Source organism: Pimephales promelas, chromosome 7 (genome assembly GCF_988280905.1).
Source record: "Pimephales promelas chromosome 7, fPimPro1.hap1.1, whole genome shotgun sequence".
Classification (NCBI taxonomy): Eukaryota; Metazoa; Chordata; class Actinopteri; order Cypriniformes; family Leuciscidae; genus Pimephales; species Pimephales promelas.
The window spans coordinates 33,413,523-33,441,041 of NC_142775.1; the positions used below are offsets into that span (position 1 = coordinate 33,413,523).

The 27,519-nt window shown below is 37.6% G+C and overlaps 4 protein-coding genes across 5 annotated transcripts; 3 read left to right on the forward strand and 1 right to left on the reverse strand.

Moving 5' to 3' along the window:
- Nucleotides 1-1,517: 1,517 nt before the first annotated feature.
- Nucleotides 1,518-9,287, forward strand: fbxl3a (F-box and leucine rich repeat protein 3a). The gene is made up of 5 exons (XM_039683577.2): nt 1,518-1,785; nt 2,290-2,671; nt 5,566-5,688; nt 5,776-5,947; nt 8,499-9,287. Exons 1-5 carry the CDS (start codon nt 1,766-1,768, stop codon nt 9,137-9,139), a joined length of 1,338 nt encoding a protein of 445 aa, XP_039539511.1. The 5' UTR covers nt 1,518-1,765; the 3' UTR covers nt 9,140-9,287.
- Nucleotides 9,288-12,988: 3,701 nt separating this feature from the next.
- On the reverse strand, nt 12,989-16,705 carry cln5 (CLN5 lysosomal BMP synthase). The gene is made up of 4 exons (XM_039683373.2): nt 16,497-16,705; nt 15,632-15,806; nt 15,336-15,561; nt 12,989-13,911 (listed from the first exon to the last, which is right to left on the reverse strand). Exons 1-4 carry the CDS (start codon nt 16,595-16,597, stop codon nt 13,427-13,429), a joined length of 987 nt encoding a protein of 328 aa, XP_039539307.2. The 5' UTR covers nt 16,598-16,705; the 3' UTR covers nt 12,989-13,426.
- Nucleotides 16,706-17,137: 432 nt separating this feature from the next.
- rsph1 (radial spoke head component 1) lies at nt 17,138-20,929 on the forward strand. Of its 2 annotated transcripts, XM_039683674.2 has the most exons (8): nt 17,139-17,386; nt 17,464-17,577; nt 17,671-17,776; nt 17,913-18,003; nt 18,171-18,306; nt 18,867-18,938; nt 19,366-19,477; nt 20,357-20,929. In XM_039683674.2, exons 1-8 carry the CDS (start codon nt 17,336-17,338, stop codon nt 20,377-20,379), a joined length of 705 nt encoding a protein of 234 aa, XP_039539608.2. In that variant the 5' UTR covers nt 17,139-17,335; the 3' UTR covers nt 20,380-20,929. The 2 variants fall into 2 exon arrangements, with proteins under 2 accessions (XP_088989490.1, XP_039539608.2); XM_089133364.1 differs by lacking the exon at nt 20,357-20,929 and having other exon boundaries at nt 17,138-17,386; nt 19,366-20,350.
- An 85-nt stretch (nt 20,930-21,014) lies between these two features.
- On the forward strand, nt 21,015-26,790 carry stx19 (syntaxin 19). Its single transcript, XM_039683673.2, has 2 exons — nt 21,015-22,012; nt 24,154-26,790. Exon 2 carries the CDS (start codon nt 24,239-24,241, stop codon nt 25,121-25,123), a length of 885 nt encoding a protein of 294 aa, XP_039539607.2. The 5' UTR covers nt 21,015-22,012; nt 24,154-24,238; the 3' UTR covers nt 25,124-26,790.
- Nucleotides 26,791-27,519: the final 729 nt, after the last annotated feature.

Consider the following 27,519-nt stretch of genomic DNA (forward strand, 5'->3'; position numbering starts at 1 on the left):
CGTTCAGAAGTGGAAGCAGCGATCTTGAGGTTAGAGGAGTGTCTAACCAGGAGTGGGACTGTAGAGACAGATAGCGAGGAAATATACAAGTGTATTACAAGTGGTTTATTATAAATGAATGTAAATTGCATTTTCGTCGTTTACTCTCTGTTTGAAGGTGTGAAAATGTGTTGGTTGAGTAATGCACATTGAGCAGGGGTAAGCGCAAGCTAATTTGACACTACAGTACTTGACTACTTTGGTCTGGTTTAGTTACTGCCGTTCAGAATATTCTGGATTTTTGTCAGTAGACTGATCGTTTCCCATGAACCTGAATATACCTTTTTTAAGTCCTGGGAAATTTGGTTCATGTTGGCTAAATAAAAGATTCGCTGAACAGTATAGCCTACCTTGACTGCACCTTGTATTTTCAAATTTTTACATATCATGATTACACATTATTTAAGGGGTAAATATCTTATCTCAACATTATTTTTCCCCTAGCTATAATAATTGTATCTTGTTTATTGGTAAAATAATTTTGATTAGTTTTGAAGTGGCAGTGATTTGCAGCTGGTAATGGATTGTAAAGAGGTTATATTGAGTAGATAGTGGCTTAATTAAAAAGAATTTAACAAATGAACGTGAACTGGTTCATTTTTAGACATGTGAACTTAGTTCATTTAAAAAAAATGAATTATTAACATGAACTAGTTCATTATCATCTGTGTGAACTGAACTTTGAGCTAGTTATTTTTAAGTATGAACTGGCACACTGGTGAGGTGATTTTCAAACTGTAGTCTTAAAGTCCCCGTGAACCGGAAGTTGCAAACGACTTTTCTCCAGTGCTGTGACGTATTTCCAAGTGAAACGGAATATTGAACAGAGGGCAGGGTTTGACTCTAGCGCTCCTCCTCTCCATCTCTCGCTCATAGCAAACTAACGGTTTGAGGGGAGTGGTTAAGCGTTTCCCCACCCAAACTGTGAAACCTACGTCATCAGAAAAAGAAACCGTTCCAGACCGGAAGTAACTTTTCAGATTTTGATTAAAGATTACGAAGGTAAAACATTTTTTAAATATATTTTTACTTGCACGGATTAATTGTTCACCACAAGACTAGTAATATGCGCTAACAAAGAAAATAGGTTCAATTTTGATTTCATGGGGACTTTAAATGTAAAAACAAAAAAAAAAGTAGTATGTTTAAAAAAATAGTCTAACATTGGAATTATCAACAACGTTTGAATATAGGGTAGTAAACAATATAATATAACAACAAAAATATTAGCAACCTTTTTTTCAGAGTCTATAAAAGTATAATGGTGTAGTCGGCGTTTTTGTTATTGTCACGTGGTACGTGTCACTTTTCTCCGCTGGCTCGACAGTCAGCGGGGGTGGGTTGTTCATCTTTCTGGGCCGCCGTGCGCCCCCTAAAGGAAGAACTGTTTGACTACAGCACAGCAGCCGCGCCGCCCAATGCTATTCTCTCTCACACTCGACAACAAGTTACAACATCGCCATTTTCAGCGTTGAGAGGAGGCGGAGACGCTGAAATCTCCCGCGGTACAGAACAGAAGTAGGTCAACCAGAAATATCGTCGAGACATACGCACTCAGACTCCCGAAAAAACGAGATAACTTCATAATTCTGCGCTCATTCGCTTCAAATGCGTGCGTTCTGCTCTATTCTGATGCGTTCAGGCTCCGGTCCGGGTTGACATTCTCGCGAGTTATCAGGATTTTGTTTGTTTTTCGCTGTTTGCGAGCGATCTGAACGGAGATATCATGAGCAATACACAAAACAGGTAAACACGGGATTCACAGTATGGCGGTTGGTGGCTTAATCTAACTAGATCCCTGGCTTCATATGTGTAACGTTAGTGTGTTCAGAACAGGCTGATTATGTTTTTGATAATGGATAATATCCCTGCCATGTAATTGAGACGTGTGTTGAGCCGAAATGACTTGCACTTGTTTTTAGGAAAATTCAGAGCCATTTAAACGTGTCAACTAAAAAATGACACGTTTTATATATAGAATATGTCATAATATAGAATATAAAATGAATATATGACATGTTGTATGGAAGTATGTTTGTGTATATATATATATATATATATATATATATATATATATGTGTGTGTGTATGTATAGAATGCCCATGACACACATTGTATGACACATACACATATATCGATATAGTCTAATAATGGTTTTAGGATGTACGTTATTTTCAAATAATTATGGTTCTCTTCTCTTTGTGTGTATTTTCACTCGGGTGTTTATACTTCACTTCTCATGCTTCACAGTTCTCTCAGGCCCCCAAGAATGAAGAGGAGATCGAGCAGAGAGCGAGACGACAGCAGCACCTCATCCTGCGCTGGGCCGACAGTTTCCTGCAAGAGGGTCAAACAGCCCGACGAGGACCCCGGAGACCAGATGTCCCACTGGACTCGACTGCCCCAGGAGATCCTGCTTCACATCTTTCAGTACCTGCCGCTCCTGGACCGTGCCTTCGCCTCGCAGGTCTGCCGCAGCTGGAACCAGGCCTTCCACATGCCCGAGCTGTGGAGGTGCTTCGAGTTTGAGCTCAATCAGCCTGCCAGCTCTTACCTGAAGGCCACACATCCTGACCTGATCAAGCAGATAATAAAGAGGCACTCCAATCATTTACAGTACGTCAGCTTCAAGGTGAGAGTCAAGTCAAGTATATTTATATAGCACTTTTCACAATATAGATTGCATCAAAGTAGCTTCACAGTATCAATCAAAATATAATAACAATGTTGTTTCTCAGTGGAAAAACATCTACGTTTGGTAGAGCTGATCAAGGGTATTACTGATTGGTTAATTAATTTGAATATCCCCAACTGAGCAAGCCAAAGGCAACAGTGGCAAGGAACCGAAAAACTCCATCAAGTGACCTAAAGGTGTCCTAAAACTCCATCAGGTGACCCAATGGAGAAAAGGAAAAAAAAACTCAGTCGGGGGCCAGTTCTCCTCTGGCGTTTATGAACTAGATGCTGGATTTACAGTAACTGTAAGGTAAAAATGAATGTGAATGTCTCTAAACAGACTATAGTTATGTGCGTTTGAATATATGTGCGCCGGTTTTTTATTCCCTACAAAACCATGCCTGAACAAACAACTTGACAATACATTTGATACAGAATTTTGTTTTATTTTATAACTACGGGGTAGGTATGCGAAACGAAATTCACAACGCTTTATCTGTAGAGTGGGAATGTGATCCTCCATAGGGAGAGGCTAGTTGGCACTTCAGCAGTGCGGTGTCATCGTCATCGGGTCCAGGCTAAGCTCCTCGTCAGATCTGGATAGGGCCTGGATCTGGCAGGCTGCGGGAAAACCTCGGGATAAACAAAGACACTCAAATTAGCGTAGATGCCATTCTTCTTATGATGTAACAAGGGATCAGGATTTAAGGGAAGTGTTCCCAGTTCTGGCTGACCTAATATATGCAGCGTAACATTGAATTATAGAAGTTTATAATGTATTATGTGTATGCTAGGGGTGCAAAGAGATGTGTTTTTAATCGAGCTTTGAACTGACAGATTGTGTCTGCTTCCCGGACAATGGTAGGAAGAATATTCCACAGTTTTGGTGCTAAATAGGAAAATGATCTACCACCAGCAGTCGATTTTGATATTCTAGGTATTATCAACTGGCCGGAATTTCGAGATCGCAATAGACGTGAAGGACCATAATGCGTTAAAAGCTACTGCAGAGCTAAACCATTTAGTGCTTTGTAGGTAATCAACAATATTTTAAAATATATATACGATGTTTAATTGGCAGCCAATGCAGTGTTGACAGAACCGGGCTAATCTGGTCATATTTCCTGGTTTTAGTAAGAACTCGAGCTGCTGCGTTTTGAACTAGCTGTAGTTTGTTTATTAAGCGTGCAGGGCAACCACCCAGTAGAGCATTACATAATCTAGTCTTGATGTCATAAACGCATGAACTAATTGTTCCGCATTAGTCAATGAGAGCATATGGTGTAATTTAGAAATATTTTTAAGATAGAAAAATGCGGTTTAACAGATACTAGACGCGTGACTTTCAAAAGAAAGATTGGCATCAAAGAGCACACCCTGGTTCCTAACCGACAACGAAGCCATCAAGTGTATTCTAGGTTATTCCGTGTGGACGTTTTTTGTCCAATAATCAGAATCTCTTTTTTTTTTCTTCAGAATTTAATAGTAGGAAATTTCTAGTCATCCATTTTTTTTATATCAGCAATGCATTCCGTTAATTTTGTGAATTGGTAAGTTCCGTTAGATTTAGAGCTGAGTATCATTGGCATAACAGTGAAAGCTAAATCCATTTTTCCTAATGATATCTCCTAATGGCAGCATGTACAGCGTGAATTGCAGCGGTCCTAGTACTGAGCCTTGCAGTACACCATACTGAACTTGTGATCGAGAGGCACATGGTTACTGCTTTAAACATTACAGCTCACAAATCATGCTGGCCTTAAAGGGATAGTATGAAATATTTACCCACCCTCATGTCATTCCAAACCTGTCTGACTTTCTTTGTTTTACTAAACACAAATGATATTTTAAAGAATGTTGGTAACCAAACAGTTTTATTGCTCCCATTGACCTCCATTGTGTATTTTTGTCAGTGGGAACCGAAACTGTTTGCAACCTTCTTCAAAATATCATGTTCCGAAGAATAAACACAGGTTTGCAATGACAGAAATTTAATATTTGAGTGAACTAACCCTTTAAAGGGACAGTTAACTAAAAAAATAAAAATCATTACCAAATCATTACAAACCTATTAGAGATGGAAAATCGATTTCTGAGAGATTTCTGTTCCTCCATTGAAAGTCCATTCCACCAAAGATCTGAGGCTTCAAAAAGTTCATATACATTGTATAACTAATCCATAAATCGAGCTGTTTAATCTCAAGTCTTCTGATTTATATGATGAACAGATTTAATTTAAACTTTCATTCACATAAATAATAAAGGTATACTTCAGGATTTAGTATTAAGCTTTGTATTTGTAGAAAACATGTGGCATGTTCTCAACCCACACATAGAGGGTGGGATCTCTCTCACAGAATGTACACATGGTGTCACCCATGTTTTTTTGGAAGCTAAGCTAGCTAGCTCTTGTTCTGTGGAGAACGTGCGTTGTGTCAAAACCATAGACGGTAAAAGTTAAAAAGCCTGCAGAACAGAGGGGCGGAGTCAGCGAAGCTTATTATCATTTAAAGGCATATGCACTGAAACGGCGTACTGAGAACAGAGGTGTTTTTGACCAGGTTAAATGAGTGTTTTCTTACAATACTAATGAGAATTTTAGAGAAATTTTAATGAAAGTATATTACAAACTTTTCAATCAGACCCTAAAGAATCAAATTAACTTAGAATCAAATGAAAATGACATTTATATGACCCATTTAAGCTGGACTGTGATGCTATTTTCTTCTGGAATTTCTTCATTATTTTCCTCTTATCGTTGTAAAGCTGCTTTGAGACGATCTGTCTTGTAAGAAAGCTCTACATAAATTAAGGTGACTTGACTAAAGGGTTTGTGTTGTGTTTGCACAGGTGGACAGCAGCACAGAATCAGCGGAGGCTGCGTGTGATATCCTGTCTCAGCTGGTGAACTGCTCTCTGAAGACTCTTGGACTGATCTCCACTGCTCGACCGAGCTTCATGGAGCTTCCCAAGGTATCAGGACATGCGTTATATGGCTGAGTCTTGTGTTAGGACGATGGGCTGGATGTTTCCTGATGTTTTATTGTTTCCTCTTTTCAGTCCCACTTCATCTCTGCACTAACCGTGGTGTTCGTCAACTCCAAGTCTCTTTCGTCTCTTAAAATTGATGACACCCCAGTGGATGATCCTTCGCTCAAGGTCCTGGTGGCCAACAACAGTGACACACTCAAGCTGTTGAAGATGAGCAGCTGCCCTCATGTGTCTCCTGCAGGTATGACACGTGTTATTGATGGACTGTGGGTTCTCAACTTTCTTGCTGAGATTAGCTCAAACTTTTATGTTTTAGTAATCCTGACAACTTGGATCAGCTTGTTCATGTTTGAAAATTGGATCTTAAGGGCCTGAGTTGAGAATCTCTGTTTTAGTTAAGGGAAGTTCGGATCATTTTACTGACTCTCTTGTTCGATCTCGTTCTTCAAAATGAGTTGTTTCGTTAATTTAAGTGCCTTTACATGCTTTTGACAGCCAAATTCCCCGAACACATCCACCTACGTAATCTTGATCATATTTTGAATTAAGAAATCATTATAATGCAGCCAAAGATAATTTACCGGAAACATAAATATTTAATTTACCTTCTAAGTCTTTTTCGTTCATTTGTCACGTGACAGACACAATGAACGACCCAATCGTTCATGCATAACCCATTACTAGCAAGTCCATGAAATACTCATCACCAGTTTCAATAGGGTGAACACACTCTTTTATTTAAAAAGCAAAATATTAATATCAGTGGTAACAAATTCAATTAAAATATAGCATGTATAAATATTTTTAAGTAAATTCAAAATGTTGGCATGTTTGCAACACTTAAACTATGAGCAATAGATAGCATCACTAGAAATAAAGTAAACAGAGACTGGCATCTAAAAGCAGTATTAAGTAAACATTCAGAATAAATACTAAAGTAATCAAATGTGAAACAAACTACTTGCACTAGTGTTCAAAAGTTTGGGTTCAGTAAGAATGACAAAATAATAATACAAATTTTATTCAGAAATTACACATGAAATTGATCAAAAGCGAAAGTAAAGATGTTTTTAATATTTGATGTTACAAAATATGTATAGTCTATATATATATATATATATATATATATATATATATATATAGTATATAATATACCATAGTTTCACAATAATATTAAGAAACACAACTGTTTTCAACATTATTAATGATAAATGTTTCTTGAGCAGAAAATCTGCATATTAAAATGATTTCTGAAGGGTCATATGACTTGAATAATATCTTTGCCATCACAGGAATAAATTACATTTTAAAATATATTCAAATATTGTTTTAAATTGTAATCAATATTATTGTTTTTACTGTATTTTTGTTCAAATAAATGCAGCCTTGTTGAGCAGAAGAGACTTTTAAAAGCATAAAAGAAAGTCTTGCCAGCCCCAATTGTTTTAAAAGTAGTGTAAAGTATTGTATTTTAATAGAAAAGGTACAGAAACAAACACGTGTATTTCTAGCATTCATTGTTTAGTCACATGCTGCTAATAAACAAGGTGTGTACAGGTAGAATATGATAACTTATGTTTATGGCTTATTGACACGCCCATGAGACTGGCTTTCCAACCCAATGGAAAAAAAAATGAATAAAACAAAGTGCCACCTTTGTGCTCCTCATAAAGACTACCGTAATTATTGAAATAGATGCACACCAATGTTTTCAGTCTTGTTGGCTTGACTGATGGGACTAGTGATAGTGTAAAGATTTCTTACAGGCCCGTTTAACTCCTATTGGGGAAAGATACTTTCATACACTTCAGTATGATTAAAAAAATAATCTTTTCATGATGTTTGTTCTCATAAGTGAGGTTTAAAGTGATTGTTCACCCTAATATTACAATTCTGTGACTTATAATCTGCCTTATTTCATTGCAAACCTTTCTCTTTCTCTCCACCATTATTGCCAAAAGTTGAAACAGTATCAACTGATTTCTCCATATGGTAAAAGTAAATGGGGGAACAAGTGCTAACAAGTTTTAAACTGACGAATTTCACTTTCATTCTATTATAAAAGAGCAGTTCAAAGACAAATGTGAATGACGAAGAATCATTGGTTTGCAACCACAAATTATATGAGAATTCTGATTTTAGGTCAACTATTTAAGTAATTAGAATTTAATATCCATTTAATATCAATTTTTCTGTCATCATTTACTCACACCCTTAAGTTGTAAGAGTTTCTGTCATCTGCTGAAAGCAAAGGATGATATTTTGAAGAATATTGGTACCAAACAGTTGATGGATGCCATTGACTTCCATAGTAGGGGAAAAAATATTAGGGATCCATCAACTTTGGCTTGGTTACCCATATTCTTCCAAATGAAGAGTTCAGATGCAAAAGCCTCTAAGTGCCATTTGAAATTTTCTTCTAGAATGATAATTTTAATGAAGCTTGTATATTTAAGTTCAGTGATTTCACTTAAATGGCAATGATAATTACCTATTAATTATTATTTAAGTGAAATTACTGAACTTAAATATACAAGTTTGATAAAAATCATCATTAAAGAAGAAAATTTCAAATGGCATTTAGAGGCTTTTGCATCTGAACACTTCAAATGCTTTGTTCATGCATATGTGGAATAAAAATTCAGAATTCCGATTTTCAGAATCGTTGATGAGAAATCATAAGCCATCTAAGAATATTTGTTTCTTTTTTTCACCTTAGAGTCACGTGAGTCAGGCTGTATTATTTGTAGTGAGTTGTGCCAATGAAAGCCATCCATCTTCTGTTGTTGCAGGTATTCTGTGTGTTGCTGATCAGTGTCACGGTTTGAGAGAACTGGCTCTGAACTATCACTTACTGAGCGACGATCTCCTCCTGGCGCTTTCCTCAGAGAAACACGTGCACCTCGAGCACCTTCGCATAGACGTGGTGAGTGAGAACCCCGGTCAGCAGTTCCACACCATCAAGAAGAGCAGCTGGGACGCCATGCTGCGCCACTCGCCCAACTTCAGCCTGGTCATGTACTTCTTCCTGTACGAGGACGAGTTCGGGCCCTTCTTCCGCGACGAGATCCCCGTCACGCACCTGTACTTCGGCCGCTCGGTCAGCAAAGAGGTTCTGGGCCGCGTGGGCATGAACTGCCCCCGTCTGGTGGAGCTGGTGGTGTGTGCCAACGGGCTCCGGCCGCTGGACGAGGAGCTGATTCGCATCGCTGAGCGCTGCCAGCACCTGTCGGCCATCGGTCTGGGCGAGTGCGAGGTCTCCTGCGGTGCTTTCGTGGAGTTCGTGAAGATGTGCGGCCGTCGCCTCTCTCAGCTGTCCATCATGGAGGAGGTGCTCATCCCAGACCACAAATACAGCCTGGATGAGATCCACTGGGAAGTGTCCAAGCACCTGGGTCGGGTTTGGTTTCCAGATATGATGCCCACCTGGTGAAATGCATTCAAAAGTGCATTGAAAAGTACTCCTAAGCCTTTGATAATATGGGCTTTTTATGTGGTCTTCAGTTAATTCCCAAGGTTTGTACATAGATTTGATTTGATATGTAAATTCCCTTTCACATTATTAAAGGGATAGTTCACTTTGAAATTAATTTTTGATATGTTTTAGCTTACCTCAAGGGCATCCAAGAAGTAGGTGTCTTTGTTTTCACAGCATTTTCAATTTTGACATTTTTTGGTCAAAGCGTTGTTGTCGGTCAGTCCTATAATGCAGTTTTAGGGGGTCCACCTCAAAGAGCATGCACAGAGAAGTCAAAATTAAACATGATTTAATGACTCGTGAATTTAACCCTTGTATGGTGTTCGGGTCTGTTGGACCCGTTTTCATTTTTTATCAAAAGAAAAATGATACGATTAATTATTTTTTCAAACTCAGACTCATTGGCCTTGGCTCATTTTATGTGAATAATATATATATCAGAACACATTTTCAATTAAAACACACTGTACACCCCCCCTTCACATTTACATCACACACAAGATGTTTGGGTCCCGAGGTTAATAAAAGTGTGGAAATGTAGGTCCTGTGTACCTTTACTCTGTCCTCCTACTGTCATTGTGTGTGTGTGAGTGGGAATTTTGTTTCTGCACCTGACATTCCCACAAAAGGTCACAACATTGCTGCAAAATTCATGCACGCCCACCGCCTGCTCTACCAGTCCCGCACATTTTACCCTCTGCCATTAATTCTTGAATGTGATCTAACAAAAAGGTAAAGAGAAAATATTAACCATATATGCTGTTTGTATTGCTTGTAATTGGGATGAAGGAAACATCTGTTGAGTATTTCAAACACCTGTTGAGTATGAAATTGTTTGATTCTTGTGTTGAATTAAAAACCCCAAAATGCAGCGGGTCTGCCAGACCCACGAACACTGCCTGAATAACAAAATTATGAACACCACACAAGGGTTAGGTACACACTTATGGCCTAAGACACGAAACGAGGGGTTTGGGTGAGAAAACGAACAGTGTTTATAGTTTTTAACTCTTGTTAACAGCCGTCGAACTGATCTGAATCAGATGTCCAACTGAACCGAACTGAACGAAACTGAACCGTCTCCAGACATTACGCCGGAAGTGATCTCTCGCGCGTCTAAGTCACGCATTGTTTACACGGAGATTTCGGAAGTTTTACCTTTCACTAAACATATTTAGATATACGGGAAATCGCAATGGAAGACGATTTCGATATATCGAAATGTGTTTAGTGAAAGGTGAAACTTCCGAAATCTCCGTGTAAACAATGCGTGACGTAGATGTTCGAGAGATCACTTCCGGCGTAACGTCTGGAGACTGTTCAGTTCGGTTCAGTTGGACATCTGGTTCAGATGAGTTCGACGGCTGTTAACAAGAGGTAAAAACTATATAAATACTGTTCGTTTTCTCACACAAACCGCTCGTTTTGTGTCTTTGGCAATCAGTGTGTAGCTACTTACATTCACGAGTCATTAAATCATGTTTAATTTTGACTTCTCTGTGCATGCTCTTTGAGGTAACTGCATTAGGACTGACAGACAACAACGGGTTGACCAAATAATGTCAAAATTGAAAATGCTGTGGAAACAAAGACACCTACATCTTGGATGCCCTTGAGGTAAGCTAAAACATACAAGTTAAAACAATTAATTTCAAAGTGAACTATCCCTTTAATGTGGACTGTTGTGTTAAAGGGATTCTGCCATTTACTTACCCTCATGTCAAACCTTTTTCATCTGTGGGACATAAAAAAAGATATTTTGAAGAATGTTGGTTACCCAACAGTTTTGGTGACCATTGACATTGATAAAATTAAAAAAAAAAAAAAAAAAAAAACTGCACACAGACATTTTTTTAAATGTGCATATGTTCCACAGAATAAAAATGTTTGGAAGGTCATGAGGGTGATGGTTTTCATTTTTGTGGGAAATATCCCTTTAATGGCGGGTTGTGGTGAATTTACAGCTCATTGAGGTCATATTTAACTCTAAAATGAAAAGAAATAATGTAAAATTATATTTTTTATATATTTTGCATCAAAAAGAAATGAAGAAGCCCATTTTAGCATCATTAAGATTTGTATCATTGTAACAATATTTAAATGACAGTTAAGTGTTTTTTTCCCATCCTTTTAATAAGTTATTTGATTTGTTAATCCCATTAGATTCTCTCTACAGTAATGTTATATTTGTAATCAGCATAAAGACACTACAACAACTTAGTTCCATGATATACATTATCTCTTAAAATATATATATTTTCCTCTGCATGACAATTTTAGGTATTTTGGGTCACATACAACAACACAAAAATTGAGGTTATTTGCAAAAATATATTTTTGTAACATTTGCTAACTAAATAGAGCATCACTGTACACATCATACTATGTATATACGTTACATTTTCAGATTATATTGCTAAATGTGTTGTGGGTGGGAGATGTTCATTTAGAAATGAAACTGAAAGTTGTATAATTGAGATCAGATTCTAGTCATGTGCTCATCTATTTCTCCGCTTCACTTTTCCTGCTATGTATCTGTGGCTGTTTTCAGTGGCTCAAACTGTAAAGGGTGGATCTCATGTAAATAAATCATTCATCCACTAGAGCACAAACAGTGTATTTAGTATACATGCATAAGCTTTATCCAACCATCCATTTCCTAAAGTGCTTGCCCAATCAATGTAGGGTGACAGGAATGTAGGCGCCTATCCCAGCGGCTCAGGCCATAATCCCATTTTGATTACGGTTTGTGTACTTAGTTGAACCAGCTCTCACTAGCACTCTTTAGCAGCGCCTCCTAGTGGCAGGAAATGCCATAAGACTTCAGTGAGAGCGGTTTCCATTCACTAATAAGTTCACCAACACAAGCTCAAGGCTGAAAGAAGTGTACATACAATAAGTGCTGATTTGGTTTATGTAGATAAAGAACTGTATGTTGTGTGATTTGTGTCTATTAATACATAGATTTGGTATTACAGTGCTTTTGTACAAAAATGTATAGTGAATAATATGCACCTTATTCATACCAAATGGAAATATTTATTTTGTTTGGTTTAAGCAAGTAGAAAAGAAACAGTCGCTCATGTTTTGGGTTAGCAGGGAAGATGTCGAAAACATTATTTTTAAGGTATGTTGGAGTTGGTCAGAGAGGATGGGAATGAAAGGATCACTGTTTGGCTCACAGAACACTTGTGTTCTCAAATTTTGGAAAGAGATGGTAATAGAATTTTAGAGATAGAATGAACCGTTGATTGGTTTCTATTGGATTGCATGAAGAATGTTGTGCAATGAAAAACTGAATGGGATACAAGCAGATAAAGAATGATTTCTTTTTTCTGGATGGCTGCATTAACATGTGCTCTTCCATTCAGTTCAATATGATTCAGTATTGGAGTGAAGCAGTGAAAACTTTTTCCTTTAAGAAGGAAGCTCCGTGTGTCTGTATATAAAATGCTGTGTTTTTGATATAAATAGAAATACTAATGTATACTTCTGTGGAGGTTCAAAGTGTTTCTGTGCTGATCTCTTTCAGATGAGTGATGTGATGTGATTAGTTGATCATCAGTGTAAATTATTGATATGCTTTTTTTGTATTAATCTGCTTATACTGATAGTTTTACATTGAGTGAGAGGCTCCATGTACTAAATAATTTATAAAAAGTCAGTAGCATGTAAGTTTAACTAATTATCCAGAATTAAAGGCTGTATTGGCTTTTGTAAATGTAGCATCTACGTGAAAACTAAGATTCCTGCATTTGATAGCAAAACATTCTTGAAAATGAACAGAACAGAATCTACAACACGGTAGTTCGCATACAATTTAGTTATATCACTAAAATAACAAAGCAAGGCTTTAGTCAGTGCATATCTTACCGTTAAAACACAAAGCTTTTTGCTAGACATGACTTTTTGAAAGTGCAAGCTAAAGAGCATTACATCAACTCAAAGCCATTAACAGCATCAAACCAAGTGCTCATGTATTTCATTTTTCTGAAGCAAGTGAGCATATTGCTTGTATTGCTAATATTACATTTCCTGTGTTGTAAAAACATGATTATAAAATTGTTTTTTGTTGAAATAAATAAAAGCAAATAAACATTTGTGCACACTTTGCGAATGTTTTACAGAAGGCAACAATGTTCATAAATGTGTTTTCCATGCATTAGTACAAATTAACACTTATCTGATAGTATGGAAAATAAGTAGGAAAAATAATTTTATGTAGTATTAAAAAAATGTTCATTATGGAAAAGAAATCTCCTCATAGGTTATTTGTAAAAATGGATATTTCATCGGCAGCTTCCAATATTCAGAGTTGAAGTAGAAATAGAAGGTCTTCTCGAGGACTGTCTTTTCATAAGCCTCCAACAGGCTCATAATCATTTCGATCACTGACTGGTGAGAGCGAAACGAGTGATAGAACTTCTTAATGTCTGTGGCAAGATCTTTCAGAGAAGACTGTTGAAAGATGGTGTCATCTCCCAGATAGAGAGGCTCTCCGCTGTACAGATAGATCTTTGTGTAGTTGGTTGGAGTCTTGCTCAACAGTTGGGCACCCAGCTCCAGTAATTTCTTATACGTGCGGTGCACAAACTGAGAACAGTCGTAGGACTCAAACCATGTTGTGGCGTTGGCACCAGGGTCTGACTTTACCGTCCATGTCTCGTAATACACACCCGTTTCATTGTCCTTCTGAACCCACAGAGCCAACTCATTAAACATCTCACCTAACAAAACACAAATAAGAAAAGAATCAAATCCAGACGAAACAGAAAACACGTGGCGATGGGGATGGTGCGAGAGCTTCAGGCTGCTTCAATATTTGTTGATATAATATAATTCAATATAATTGTTTATGATAGTTTCTGTTTTAAACAATATTTTATTATTCTGCTACTATGTGGAGGCCAAGAGTTACTATCTGGAGGCCACCACAATTTAATGTCACACTAGTTACTGTGTCACACTAATTACTGTCTCGAGGCCACTAGCTACTGTCTCTAAGGCCACGAGTTACTGTCTCGAGGCCACAAGTTACTATCTGGTGTCTGCGAGTTACTATCTAGAGGCCACAATTTAATGTCACACTAGTTACTATCTCGAGGCCACTAGTTACTGTCTCTAAGGCCACTAGTTACTGTCTCGAGGCCACGAGTTACTGTCTCTAAGGCCACGAGTTACTGTCTCGAGGCCACGAGTTACTGTCTCGAGGCCACTAGTTACTGTCTCTAAGGCCACTAGTTACTGTCTCTAACTGTCTCTAAGGCCACTAGTTACTGTCTCTAAGGCCACTAGTTACTGTCTCGAGGCCACGAGTTACTGTCTCGAGGCCACTAGTTACTGTCTCTAAGGCCACGAGTTACTGTCTCGAGGCCACGAGTTACTGTCTCGAGGCCACTAGTTACTGTCTCTAAGGCCACTAGTTACTGTCTCGAGGCCACGAGTTACTGTCTCGAGGCCACTAGTTACTGTCTCTAAGGCCACGAGTTACTGTCTCGAGGCCACGAGTTACTGTCTCGAGGCCACGAGTTACTGTCTCTAAGGCCACTAGTTACCGTCTCTAAGGCCACTAGTTACCGTCTCGAGGCCACTAGTTACCGTCTCTGAGGCCACTAGTTACCGTCTCTGAGGCCACTAGTTACCGTCTCGAGGCCACTAGTTACCGTCTCTGAGGCCACTAGTTACCGTCTCGAGGCCACGAGTTACTGTCTCGAGGCACTAGTTTCCTCAACCATTACTTCAGTGATCATTACTCACTTGAGCCTTAAGAAATAATTCTCATGTGATCGGATTTATTATCAATGTTGGAAACAGTTGTGCTGTTTAACAACCGTTTCCAACATTTTTTAATAACAGAGTATCGAATCAGCATGATTTCTGATGGTTCATGTGACACTGACAAATGAGGTAATGGCTGATGGAAAAAAAGTACAATAAAAAATTCAGTAAAGTACAATAAAAATGTATTACAATAGAACACAATTATTTAAAATTATAATAATAATACACAATATTACAGTTTTTGTTCTGTATTTTTTTTTTAATAACTGCAGGCTTGATGAGCATATGAGCAAAAGCATTAAAAACAGTGAAGTTCCCAAACTTTTTAATAGATTAGATTTTTAAAATATTATAGATTTTACAAAGTTACCTGAAATCTCTCCTATTTTCTCCAAAGTCCCATTCTGCTTCCAGTGTAAGTCGTCTATGCCGTCATAAAAGCACGCCGCTCCCTGGTTACACCAGAACGGCGCACTCACACCCTCTCTTTCATGAGGAAAAGTGCAATTCCCCAGCTGAAACAGCTCATACCACTCCATAGTGAAGTTTCTCCCAGTTTTTGCGCTTCCAAAGCCAATGGCGTCGTGCATGACATGCTGAGGTGAAAACTCTTGATTAGACTCAGATGAATACACTCTTAAAGAAAAGAGCCTGCTATTCACTTACAAACTTTCCCAAGAGGTCACCATATTTGAACTCCCACACAGGAGTCTGAAGTCTGAACACTGAGATGACGTCCGAGTCTCCCATGACAGGTATCCGACCATCTGGATCTCCAGTGGGACAGAACGGGTATAAAGCCTGGCAGAAGGGATCAACATCTGGACGTCTGTCAAGTCGCCTAGAAATTGATATGAAATTGTGTTACTTCTGCTTTTCAGCAAATACATTATGTAATTAATTCATATTCATGAGCATAAAATTGTGAAGTAGTTTATTTGAAGTCACTGGAAATATAAGTGCTTACATCTAATTTAAGCCTCTTGCGTTCTAAGTTGGGCACCCTCAATATTTAACGATATTATTGGTTCGACTGCACTGACACTATTGGATGAGACCTAAACTGAGCTGGACGATGATGACCACTGTTTTCAGCAGAACATTAATTTAATAATTGATCTTTACAACAGAACTGAATCAACACTGAACAGACTTCAGCTGAACAATGACACTGTTTTCTTGTAGAGCTGCTGTACAGCCAACATGAACTCACTGTAAGCTGCTTTGAAACAATCTGTATTTTATAATAAGATCTATATAAATAAAGGTGACTTGACTAAGAAATCATACATTTAAATATACGTTAATCACAATATTTTAATATCCTGAGGTCCTAACTGGAATTAACCATGCCAATAGCATCTCGTCATTGAACATGACAATAATAATACCAGTTTATTATCTACCTCTTGACATTAATTCCCACAAGAAAGAAAGAAAAAAACAGACTGAAGACGAACTGATATAAACACGTTTAGTCCTTGGTGCTCGCAATGTAATTGAGCTGAAGTGTACAGTAGCTGCAACTTACTGGTAAGGCACTGGCCAGACCTGCTTCCCACTGACCCTAGAAACGACCAGACCCACTGTCCAGCAGTGAAGAACCGCGTGAATGAAGTGAAGGGAATTCATCTCAGCACCAAAAATACGAGTGTGCTGACTTTCTTGCAGCTGTTGCTGTTTTGTCTCACATCCTTGTTTCAGAGAACACTGATCATATGACGGGCTAACTGGTCAGTCACGAGTTTTTTTTAGGAGCTAATACATGTCAAAATAAAAGTCACGCTCTAAATAATAATACTAAATTCTCAAAATGAACTACATTTTGTTCACAACAAAAATTAAAATAAAAACATTCACTGAAATCAAACAGACACCGTCTCAACTCAGTTAATGATGTTTTTTAACCCCATTGATACAAGCACAATTTACTTTTGTCTACAAATCTAAATTAAAGCACTTAGCATAACGTTAGGTAAAATGGTTTTTAACAACAACAAAAAATAATTCCAGTAGTGTGTCCAATTTTTTGACGAATAGTGCTAATTTTAACACATAAATAATGGTATTTATAATACATTATTTTTAGAACACTCGCTTTATAAATGTGTGCGTGTGTGCGCGCGCGCGCGCGCGCGTGTGTCTGTGTGTGTGTGTCTGTGTGCGTGTGTGCGTGCGTGCGCGCGCAGTGTGTATGCTACGCGTCGGTTTTAATTTATATTTCTGCGTCGTTGTCCGAGAGACTTTGCATACATTGCGCATGTGTCTTCTCTCAAGCGGCATTGCTATGGTAACAGTAAACAGCCTTGAACTGAAGCTTTTTCTTTTGGGGTTGTTCCCTCTTATCTATTTATTAAACTCAAGTTTATCATGACAGACGTTGGCTCTGAAGAGTTTGACGACGAGCAAGGCTCTCAAGGGGTGAGTCTTTGTCACAGTTTATACTCAGTTCGCAGTGTGTTCACAGTAGAGATGACAGTAATCGCTCTGTGTTGAAGGAGTATGAGGGAGACAGAAATGAAGCTGGAGAGAGACACGGACAGGGCAAAGCTGTCCTGCCTAATGGAGACACTTACCAAGGAACATATGAAAACGGCAAGAGATGTGGCCAGGTCATGTCGCTCACAAACACTGTTATTATGCAGTTTTTGTTCTCATAAACAAAGGAAAGATTTGATAAACCTTGTGTTGTCTTTATATATCAGGGGACATATAAGTTCAAGAATGGGGCCAGATACATTGGAGAATGGTACATGAATTTAAAACATGGACAAGGCATATTTTATTACCCAGATGGCTCCAAATATGAAGGTAAATCTACCTTTTTAAAAAAAATTTTGATTAGCAGCACTAGTATTTCAAATGACAAACTAATCAACTTTTTTACCCTTGTCTCGGACTTCTAACTATACAGTCTTCACGTGTGATATTTCTTCCTCTTCCTCAGGAAGCTGGGTGAATGACCATAAGCAGGGTCATGGTTTTTACACATACCCTAACGGAGACACATATGACGGTGAATGGCTGCAACATCAAAGGTAGTTGAAACGCAGCGCTCTTTTCCACTAATCTCATCCAGTAACCTGTCGAAACTATTAATATCAGTTGTAACAGTATTCCTAACATCTTCAGTTCAACTAAAAATGAATGGCAAACCATGCTTATTAATAAAAGTATCTGATTGTCTGTCTTTTTCCCCTCTTAGACATGGGCAGGGTACATACACATATCATGACTCCGGTTCTCAGTACATGGGCAGATGGATCATGGGTAAAATGGAGTCAGTCGGGGAGCTCATCCATCTCAACCACAGATATAAGGGCAACTTTGTCAATAATAATGTAAGTAATACTCTGCATTTATGGTTCTGAGCTGGTGGGTAGTAGAAAATGGCTTAAATGGCAATCTGTTCTAATTGGGTTGTGGACAGCAGGGGATGGGGAGACAAACTGTACTACATTCAATAATAAAATGCAACTATCTGTATAGTAAGAAAAGAATAGCAAAATGAATGGACTCAAAAAGGTTTCACAGTAAAGCTTTTACAGTAAAACACCTGAACAAGCTGATCAAGGGTACAGGAAAATTGCAGATAGGTAGAGATGGTCCTCACTGCAGAACATGAAATCCACAGGGAGGAGTTGGATCCAGATCCAACTCCTCCCACCTTACTTTACCTAAACCTACCCAGCTCCACCCCCTAATACCTAAACCCACTCCTAAACCTACCCTACTCCGCCCCTGGATCTCATGTATTGCAATGAGGTGCTACTAGGTGAGTTCGATCAGGGTTAGAACTAAACTAAACTCTAAACTCTAACATTAATATAACAAGATATATGCACTTCTCTCACACAGTGATCACTTATTTCGTATGAATTATTGTCTTCTTATTTTCTAGCCCTCTGGTCCAGGGAAGTATGTGTTTGACATTGGGTGCGAGCAGCATGGAGAGTACCTCCAGAAAGATCCGGTATGTCTATTTAATGTTTTACAGGATGTCTTTAAATATCATCAGAATGTATTTCAGCTATCATGATCACATAAATCAGCAGAAATTGTCTTTGTTCTCAGTCTTACCACTGTTTTGTAGTAGTTTGGCTTGTTAAGAGAGTTGTTTTAAATACCCTTGTGAAAAAGAAGTGTGCTTATTTTGTATTGAATGAGAACTGAAACTCAAACCGGCACCAGATGAAGAAACCAATAAGGAAGGGACAGCCTTGAAGTCTGTTTGTGTAAAAAAAAAAAAAAAAAAACAGGGCTTGAATTTAGGTTTTTATTTTCTCCCCTCAAAATACAATTATTAATTTTAGCTCTGTTGTACCCTACCTATAAGAATAGGCCTATATTGAATGAATTTGTGTGTGAAGCCAAATCATAATTAATCTTTTTGACTGCAGGATAAAGGAGATGCTGAGGAAGATGACCCTGCTTTAACCACCACCTTGAAGTGGAAACCCAAGGCACTTACTGGGTTTTCTGTTTGGGCCAATGAGAATTCTGCCCCGTCAGGTACATCCGCATCCAGTTCTAAATATAAAACATCATAACAGAGTAAATGACCATTCACACCAAGCTGTTGATATTTGAAATCACCAAAACAAACACACCCCTACCCCAAAGGATCTCACCCCTATCCTGATAGCTCCGCCCCCAAATGCATGAATACTATGCAACACAGGCACCTCCCCCTTTATAAATGGACACACCCCTTACTGCTGATAATTCACTTTCGATAGCATTTCTCAGAGATTGTTTACTGCACCTTTAAGTGACTTTGAACATGGTTGTTGGTGCCAGACGAACTGGTCTGAGTAATACAGAAACTGCTGATCTACTGGGATTTTCACTCTAGGGTTTACAGAGAATGGCCCGAAATAGAGAAAATATCCAGTGAGCAGCAGTTCTGTGGGCGAAAATGCCTTGTTGATGCCAGAGGTCAGAGGAGAATGGCTATTGTTCTGTTTATTCTAATCTTTAGCTGTCAATGTTTTTGTCATTCATCATCTGAAAAAGAAGTGTTCTGAAAGTGATCCCAACTATATTTCTCTGTGCCATTATCATTGTAGTTGTGGTGTGGACTGCTATTCTTTTATATTTAGAATGATTTTTTTAGTAACTATCTTTATTGTCAATCGTCCTTGGTGTGAATGGCCCTTAATGCTGTAATGCGTGTCATTTATTAGCATTTGTAGTCACCTTCTCTCATCTTTAAGATTTTTTTAATGTTATTGACCTATTATAATATTCATAAATATGTAAATGTAAGAAATGAAAGAGTCCATCCTAATTTAAATCTATATACTGCTATTTTACCATTTTAGACATTTCGAAAAACATCTTTGAGTCATAAATTCAGTAAGTTGAAGTGTCTGTGTATGTTCGTTGTAGATCAAGCTGTGGTGGAAGAATGAGAAAGACACCCAAAAGATAAGAAAAAGAGGACCTTTAGATAATTTATACCTGAATATATCTGTCACTTCTCATCTTGAGGATAATTAAAAATATTGTAACACGTGCATTGTGCATTGCTAGTTATTGTTAGTTAATCCATTAACTAATGGGACATTGTTGTATAGCATTACTGCAAAATATATTTTTGGAGGCCCTGATAACTGAAAAGTGTTGTAATTTCAAAAACAGCAGAGGGCGCAATAAACAAGCCAAAAATGACCTTTCAATGTAGTGTTGAATCAAAAAACAATTTTGAAGTTTTTTATTCATTAAAACAAAATAAAGCGAATGTCTGCGCCCTTCATTATTTTGTGTTTAATTGAGTAAATGTGGCCTGTAACTAATCTGTTACTAAACTTTCCCAATCTAAAGCATGTTCGAGGAGCACCTCTTTTGCACATATTTCTAAACCGTTTAATCATCAGAGATTCAATAAGGGTCTAAAACTGATGTAGACATAATGTCTTGACAAAAAAATCTGAATCAAAATGATCTTTAAAATACAGTATCCTAAAAAAAGATTTAACTTTTTTTTGTTAAGTTTATATATCATAATGTCTCAGAATAGATATACCTGTTTATTTATTTTTTCATCCTTTTCGGGTGGTGATTCTCATTGGATTCTATTAATGTAATTCAAATGTTTGTTTGTTTTCTTTTATCGGAAATTAATGCATAGCTTATTCAACAATTACTAATGATTAAAAAAGTTGACACTTGCTGCAGTATCTTCAGTCACACACTTCTTCCTCTTAGCTCGGTTTCCTGCACCAGCCTGGGGACAAACACAAACCATTGTTAGAGTCATTCAGTTGAACTGATCACGAATCAGTTCTGAAATACATCTCTCTTAACCCAATTAACTAATCACTCTATCTTTACATGTTTAAATACATTTATAGGCCATATCCATTACTGTCTTTGAAACATATAAATAGGTTTAAATGGTTTGCCAATCCTCATTCTTCCATAACATGATGTAGCAACGAAACCAGCCAATGACATTTTTTATATTTATACTATCCCTTATTGTGATGAAAATAAGGACATAGATAGGGCTTTGGAACAGGCACATGTTTATGTAATTCAGGATTTCAAGACTGTGTCAAGCAGCTTCCTGATCTCATTGTTGCCTTAAACACAATAGAGGGTGCCAAGGGTGAGGGAAACGATTGGTCCACTGCACGTGTTCTTTCAATGCCTTTCCAAATCACGTCATCCACACTCCTTCTGCCGAACAAGCTTCACCCTCCATTGGGCAAACAGACTTCCAACTGTGACTGGGGGTGTGGCTTTAAACTGGCTTGACCAGATTTCCCAGGAGTCTGTGTGTGTGTGTGTGTGTATTTTTTTTTTTCTTTGAGAGACATAACTGACACGAGTGGAGCAGAGGGAAAACTCGCACTAGCACATATTTGTCTTCCTGGGAGCTGCAATTCCCTCTGATGAATACCAAGGACTTCCTGAACGCTTCAACAGGTCCGGCTTACATCCTACTGTACAAGTCCGTGGCCAGATAAAGTGTTGATAAAAAAGCTGGGCAAATTGAAATGAAGCAATATTCAACTTTCCAGGGATTAAAAGCAATAACAGGTATTTTTCTCTTTATTTGCTCCAACTATGATATTCAAATACAGATAAAATATTCTTATATAACATTTTCAGCCATCTCTAGGTCAATGGAAGATCTCAATATGGAATAGATTTCATTTAAAATATATATATATATATATATATATATATATATATATATATATATATATATCATTATACACACACACACACACACACATATACTGTATATATATATATATATATATATATATAGACACACAGTAGTAAACATTCGAAGTGGATCAAAACCATTCATCAAAGTTATACATGACTTTTGAACAATAACCATTGTCTTTTATATATATATATATATATATATATATATATGTATGTTTATATATGTATATATATATTATATTTTATATATATTAATTACACCTATTGTCTTTGAAATATGGAAAATTTGTGGTATACTGAAATAAACTAATGTAGATTAACTTGCAATTTAGTACATTTAAAATACATTAACTTTAATTTTATTGTTGAATAAAACAGTTAAAAATTACAATTAAATATTCTATTATTCGCTGAAGGCTAAATTATACACAATTGTTTCGTGGGAAATAAAGGTGGAAATGTTCAATAGCTTCAATATATGCATCTATACAGACTTTGAATTAAAAAAAAAAAATAAACCTATACCTGGAGATATCCTCCTGAAAAACCTTACTTTGACAGCTACAGTAGTCTTGGACTTTCATTATATTATTCATTATTGATTTCCAAAAAGGAGAGGTTAGACCAGAGTGGGAACGTATATCAACATATTATCTTGTATAACATAAACTGTTCTTACAAAAAGCAAAGAGACTCTAATAAACAAATAAAGAGGCACCTTTGATCCAATACAGAAAATTCAGTAAACAAACATAAGCTGAAGACTGGATTAGAGAATGTTCGTAAGTTCTGAGCAGTAGAATTAATGTCCTGCAGAAAACAAAAGCCACTCTTATATTCATAAGCTTTCTCCCTAAGGAGCTTGGGCTGTTCTCTTCCCTGTGTGAAATCCCTAGTAACCGGATAGCCGGTGATTTGGAGTGCTCCGTTTTTACTTTCCTCAGACAAGTTCGATATACCCAACCCTTGGCATTAAGCTCACTTTCCAAAACCACAGTCCAGCAGGCTAGACCAAGGATAAAAACATCAGCAGTCATGCCTCTTACTTTTCGTAAAGCAAGCCAGCCAGCCAGTGAGTTATTTAGAAGCAAACTCCTGTGAATGCTCATGTATCATGTTCTGTACAGTGTCAGAACAGACATTATAAATTACAGTGATTGTGATGAATGTGCAGCGGTGATATGTGGACTGGGAAAACCGCACAGGTTTGGAATCAAGGCCTTCCTTTAATCCTTTCTTTGACACGAGAGCTGCAGCTGAAGGCACAATGCATGCAAAAACATCTGACAAAAATGTGACCTTTACTTATGGCAAATATAACTCAGTGCCAACAGGATGTCTGTAATTTTATTACAAAAACACATGATCGAACACCAGGGTTGTTATTAACTAAAACTAAATCTATATTAAGAATCGCTTTTATTAATTGAAATAAAGCTAAAATAAGATAAAATATACATATTCAATCAAAACTTAAAGCGTAACCGAAAATTAGAAATGCTACAATTACAAACTAAAACTGAAATGAAATAATAGAAAATGCTAACAAAAATGACAAAGCACAACAAAATCAAAAGTGAAAATGTAAAAATAAAAAAGCTTATTCAAAATGTTAATAAATATTATGATATTATATAAATAAAATAGTACATTAACACTCACACACACAGATAAATAATTTCTAAATATTTGTATAATTCATAAAGTAAAAAATGCAAAAATTAAGAAAAATTGCAGTATACAAAAATTAAACTGTCATTATTTAATTGTTGTACAGAGCCCCTAAGGGGACACGGTCTTGTAAAAAATTAGATCGAAAATTAATATATTTGATTTTATGTAAAAAAAAAAAAAATACTTACATTTTTAGAGTTTGCTTATCGGGTATCAAAACTTTTACAAGGCTATAAACTTCTCAAGTACATTTTAAATCATAATGTTTTAATTCTGCTTTGTTGTTTATTGATAAAGTGACTAAAAATGCCTTCTGTGGATATTTACAGGGTATGAGAAGCAGGGGAACATTTTACACACATTCAACTCTCAAATCTAAGAGCATATCTGACCTGCTCCCCATCAAGGTCAGTCATGAAGGACCGCTTGGAGGAGTTGCGTCAGCGGATGAAGGCCAGCGATAAGATGCTGGACAACAACGCCTTCAACAAGGAGGAGGACATGGACCCGTCCTCGCTGATAGGCCTGCAGGCCGTGATCTTTGAGGAGGAGCCCGTCCTGGAACACTTTCTGAAGGAGGCGCAGAACATCCGTGACGGCATCGAGGAGCTGAACTCTGAAGTCAATAAGTTTGGCCAGCAGCAGAGAAACTTCATGGCCACAATCAGGCGCCTCAGCATCATGAAAAAGGAGAGTAACATGACGCGAGACATCAAGTTGTTGGCCGAGAGCCTGAATAAAAAGCTAGATGCTCTTTCCAAGCAGGCCAAGCGAACCGAGGCCGAGCTGGGCCCGGATGACGCCACGTCCCGAATCCAGAGGGCCCAACACGCGGCCCTTTTCCGCCAGTTCCAAAAAGTAATGCGACAACACAATGACGCGATCCTGGCCAAGCAGGACAAATGCAAGCAGTTTATCATCCGGCAGCTGGAGGTATCGGGTCGCGAGGTGTCCGAAGAGGAGGTGGATGACATGATCGAGCAGGGCAAGTGGGAGGTCTTCAATGAGAACGTCTTAGTCGATGCAAAGATCACCCGTGCCCAGCTCTCAGAGATAGAGCAACGCCACAAAGAGCTCCTGAACCTGGAAAGCAACATGAAGGACCTGAGAGATCTTTTTCTAGATGTGTTCATGCTGGTGGAAGAGCAAGGGCACCAGATCGAGAACATACAAGCCAATGTGGAGAAGACACAAGACTATGTATCAGACTCAAAGGAGAAGTTCTCAATGGCTGCCAGATACAAGAAGAAGAACCCTCTCAGAAGACTTTGCTGTTGCTGCTGTCCTTGTTTCAGATAGCGGCTGGCAAAATAAACAGAGCCAAAGTTTCTCCAAGGGAAGAATACAATGGCAAACATTGACCTCTGGCTGATGAAAACTTAAAAAGCAAAGGCACAAAGCACTTTTAGACTTTATTTAAAAAAAGGAAGGCTCCGTATAGTGATGAAGACTTAGCTGGGGTGTTGACATGCAACACAAGTGGTTATATAAAGATTTCACAAGATGTTATTATGTCTTGTTATATCACATTATGTAAGGTGTAGTCAAGGATACATTTATTTTGTATTTAATTATTGTGGAAAAAGCCACACCAGTATTATAGGTCATTTGTATGCTTTAGATTGATCAAATCTCTACCTAGCCTAGCTAACATAGCTATATAAGACTAGCAAACTCGTCCTATAATCTTCAAACAATACTGAAAGATTTGTGCAAGTCAACGTCTAAAGTTGCAGTCACATTAGAATCGTTGAGCTAAATAAAGTAATCCCAATAGGAATGTCCACGCAATCTGAAATTTTGCATGACACCAAAGATTTCCTCATGCAAATAACGCAGGCTGTGTCCGAAATCTCCACTCAAACTAACAGTGTTGTAGTACTCGAGACTCGGACTCGGTCTCGAGACCATATTTTAATGGTCTTGGTCTTGTCATGGACTCGTGTCCATTTGGACTCGGAATTGACTCGTACTCGAACATTTTTTTTTTAGGACTCGGAATTATTCCCGAGTCCACTCGAGTTCAATTAAAAATATATTTCATGATTATTAATGTATGTTAATAAAATATTTCATTAAATTGATTGACACGCCCAGTGATTGGTGATTTTCTAGTGCGCAACTGCGCATGACAAATTGTAATAAAATTACTTTTAACACCACCTATGTGGCCTTTTTACCCTAAACTCATCATATTTTTTAAACTCTAAGTAAATTAAGTAAAAAAAAAAAAAAAGGATTTCTCTAAGTAAATAAAAGTAAATTAGGTAATCAACCCTCACTGGTCTCGGTCTCGACTCGGACTCGACCGTCTCTGGTCTCGGACTCGACTCTCTATGGACTCGGTCTTGACTCTCTCTGGTCTCGGTGTCGACTCGGACTCGAGTGAAGTGGTCTCGACTACAACACTGCAAACTACTACTCTCTACTCCCTATATAGGGGGTAGGGAGTAGAGCACTATATAGTGAGCTCACCAGCATAGAAACACCACTTTCGGACACTAAGATTGTCTCTCGGCGCCGTTGATTACTTCTTTGCTGTCGCCCATCCGTCTTTTTAACGATCAGCGCAATGCATGATGGTATGTAGCTAGGGCTTTGGTTAGTGACCATCAGTTGTACCAGAGCCCGTCTACATTTTCTGGTTGTAAACTACTTTTCAAAATGCATTCTGGGATACATTGAGTGGACTATATATAGGGTATCATCACTGGCCTACATTCGGACAGCACTACAAAATGGCGAGCTCACTGTATAGCCCACTATATAGGGAGTCATACGTTCAAGTCAAGTTTTGCCCATGGAATTACTCTAATGTGATGTGAATGCACCTTTCCTGGACACACAATTTTTTAGAAACTGTGTTTCAAATAATGTAGGCTATTACATGGATTTATTTTGAGATAGTTCTTTGAAAAATAAGAATAAAATACAAGATGCTGTTTTGAAATATCTATGCAATGTGATACCATGCACAGTCTAATATTTGCTCAGTAGCCGTTACTCTGGAGCTGATTGGAATGAAACTGGTTGGGCTCATGATGAGGTGAATAATGAAGATATGTTGGTGAGTCAACAGAGCAGGTATCAGGTGTCGGTACAATTTCTAGTATCTGGGTGTGTCTACATTTTCAGAGGATAACGTGTTGCACAGAAATTGAAAGAGAAGAACATTATTAATAAATGCAATAGAAGCAGAAAATGCCACCGTGTTTAGTCAGATAATTGAGAAGAATATGAAAAGTTTTGCATTCCTTTTCACTAATTAATTTGCATGTCTCTTTCTTTCCTTTTTCATTTTATAGCAATTTTTTAATTGAATGCACAAAGAGCTATTTTAATCTGATGAAATATTAGGCCTACTAGTCATGCTCAGTTCTGTCATATTTATGACTGTAGAAAGTTTTTGATGATTACATATTTGAAGATTTGAGGTTACCATGAAATTTTCACTGCTTCAATCCTAATATTCAAATTTTTGAAATAAGTAAATAAATGTGTCAATATTCCAATAACATACATCTGAATATTTGTACAAATTAAACACGATTCTGGGTTTCTTACTTCGAATACATTTTTCAAAAATGCATTATTTTATTTCATTTAATTTCAAGTTGCATACAACGAGATGCACGAGTTAAAGGGACACTAATTGGATACAGTCATAGTAGGATGTCCTTACAGTCAGGAACATA

What these genes read in the sequence shown, in the direction of transcription:
- fbxl3a (XM_039683577.2), top strand. Translation starts at nt 1,766, where the DNA reads ATGAGCAATACACAAAACAG. An exon ending in TACAGTACGTCAGCTTCAAG is followed by an intron (nt 2,672 to 5,565) that starts GTGAGAGTCAAG and finishes GTGTTTGCACAG; the next exon opens with GTGGACAGCAGCACAGAATC. An exon ending in CCCTCATGTGTCTCCTGCAG is followed by an intron (nt 5,948 to 8,498) that starts GTATGACACGTG and finishes CTGTTGTTGCAG; the next exon opens with GTATTCTGTGTGTTGCTGAT.
- cln5 (XM_039683373.2), bottom strand. Translation starts at nt 16,597, where the DNA reads ATGAATTCCCTTCACTTCATTCACGCGGTTCTTCACTGCTGGACAGTG. An exon ending in GTCTGGCCAGTGCCTTACCA is followed by an intron (nt 15,807 to 16,496) that starts GTAAGTTGCAGC and finishes ATCAATTTCTAG; the next exon opens with GCGACTTGACAGACGTCCAG. An exon ending in GAAAATAGGAGAGATTTCAG is followed by an intron (nt 13,912 to 15,335) that starts GTAACTTTGTAA and finishes GTGTTTTGTTAG; the next exon opens with GTGAGATGTTTAATGAGTTG.
- rsph1 (XM_089133364.1), top strand. Translation starts at nt 17,336, where the DNA reads ATGACAGACGTTGGCTCTGAAGAGTTTGACGACGAGCAAGGCTCTCAA. An exon ending in GCAACTTTGTCAATAATAAT is followed by an intron (nt 18,307 to 18,866) that starts GTAAGTAATACT and finishes CTTATTTTCTAG; the next exon opens with CCCTCTGGTCCAGGGAAGTA. An exon ending in AGTACCTCCAGAAAGATCCG is followed by an intron (nt 18,939 to 19,365) that starts GTATGTCTATTT and finishes TTTTGACTGCAG; the next exon opens with GATAAAGGAGATGCTGAGGA.
- stx19 (XM_039683673.2), top strand. Translation starts at nt 24,239, where the DNA reads ATGAAGGACCGCTTGGAGGAGTTGCGTCAGCGGATGAAGGCCAGCGAT.